Source organism: Grammomys surdaster, unplaced genomic scaffold (genome assembly GCF_004785775.1).
Source record: "Grammomys surdaster isolate TR1022 unplaced genomic scaffold, NIH_TR_1.0 280, whole genome shotgun sequence".
Classification (NCBI taxonomy): Eukaryota; Metazoa; Chordata; class Mammalia; order Rodentia; family Muridae; genus Grammomys; species Grammomys surdaster.
The window spans coordinates 1,741,515-1,742,607 of record NW_021604721.1 but is presented as its reverse complement, the minus strand read 5'-3'; the positions used below and the strand labels follow the sequence as shown (position 1 = coordinate 1,742,607).

At 43.7% G+C, this 1,093-nt stretch overlaps 1 protein-coding gene across 1 annotated transcript in view; it reads left to right on the top strand.

The window, feature by feature from the left end:
- Tcf21 (transcription factor 21) overlaps window positions 1–783 on the top strand; it is a 2,992-nt gene extending 2,209 nt beyond the window's left edge. Inside the window, exon 2 of the mRNA XM_028777352.1 lies at window positions 227–783. Coding sequence (XP_028633185.1) covers window positions 227–316 — 90 coding nt within the window. The 3' untranslated portion in view covers window positions 317–783. The remainder of the gene's footprint in view (window positions 1–226) is intronic.
- Window positions 784–1,093: the final 310 nt, after the last annotated feature.

Here is a 1,093-nt window from a genome sequence, read left to right as displayed (position 1 = left end):
ACCACCACCACCACCACCACCACCACCACCACCACCACCACCACCACCTGGTACTGCTTGCATTACCCTGCCAGGCTCTAATACATCTAGTAAGCTATAATAGACCCGTGGCCTCCATGGTCCTAGCCCGCCTGCACATGCCACCTCCTGCAACTAGGGCTCTGTGCCACCGACCCCTCCCCATGTCCAAGTCTACTTACCTCCTCCACCCTCTTCTCTCTTGCAGACATGGCCCTTTATGGTGGCCGGCAAACCTGAGAGTGACCTGAAGGAAGTGGTGACCACGAACCGCTTGTGTGGAACCACGGCATCCTGACCGTGGAGGTGCGAATCTGGGAACCGTGAGCTCCGAGGGTAGTGGTCCGGCGAGGGTGAGGACCCCTGCCCTGCCCTCCCCGTCTCTCCTGACTCCTTGCATCGCTCCTCTCCCCATCCTACCCCTGCAAGAACACTTAACTGCGACGAGGAGATTCGTTTCCAAACCAAAGGAGACCAACTGTACTTACAGATTCCCATCTATTTAACTTGACTAACTTCTGCCACGAATGACTGCGAGCCTGGCTGGTCCAAGTGCAATATGTAATTATATATATTATATATAAATAGATAATAAGAGCCTATCAACGTGTATCTTTTGTACAATATGTTGTAAAATGTAGATCATAGAATAGCTGACTTTGACAGTCACATTTATAAAATAAAAGTCACTCAAAGAAATATATTTTTTTCAAACAGGTTTTGCTACTTCCGAAAATAAATCTTTCTTTATATTGCTAAAAAAAATTTGCCTGGGCATTGGTGTGATTTCTTTTTGAAAAATTTGTGAAGAACAACGGAAACCATGGGGGACATTTAATGATTAAAAGTAGTTATTTTAACATTTAGCCCAAACTCCTAGAGAGAGATAACTCTGATTCCAACTGGGAAAAGACAAGTCATGTTTCCTACTGAAAATTAGAAGAGTTCTTATCAGTTATTTTAAGCTCACTAAATATATAATAACTGTAAATAGAGAATAAGCAGGATTACAGTTTTTCAGTGAGGACATCGAAGAAAAAGAAAATTTGATTCTCCACTATTTTGCAGTGTGCCT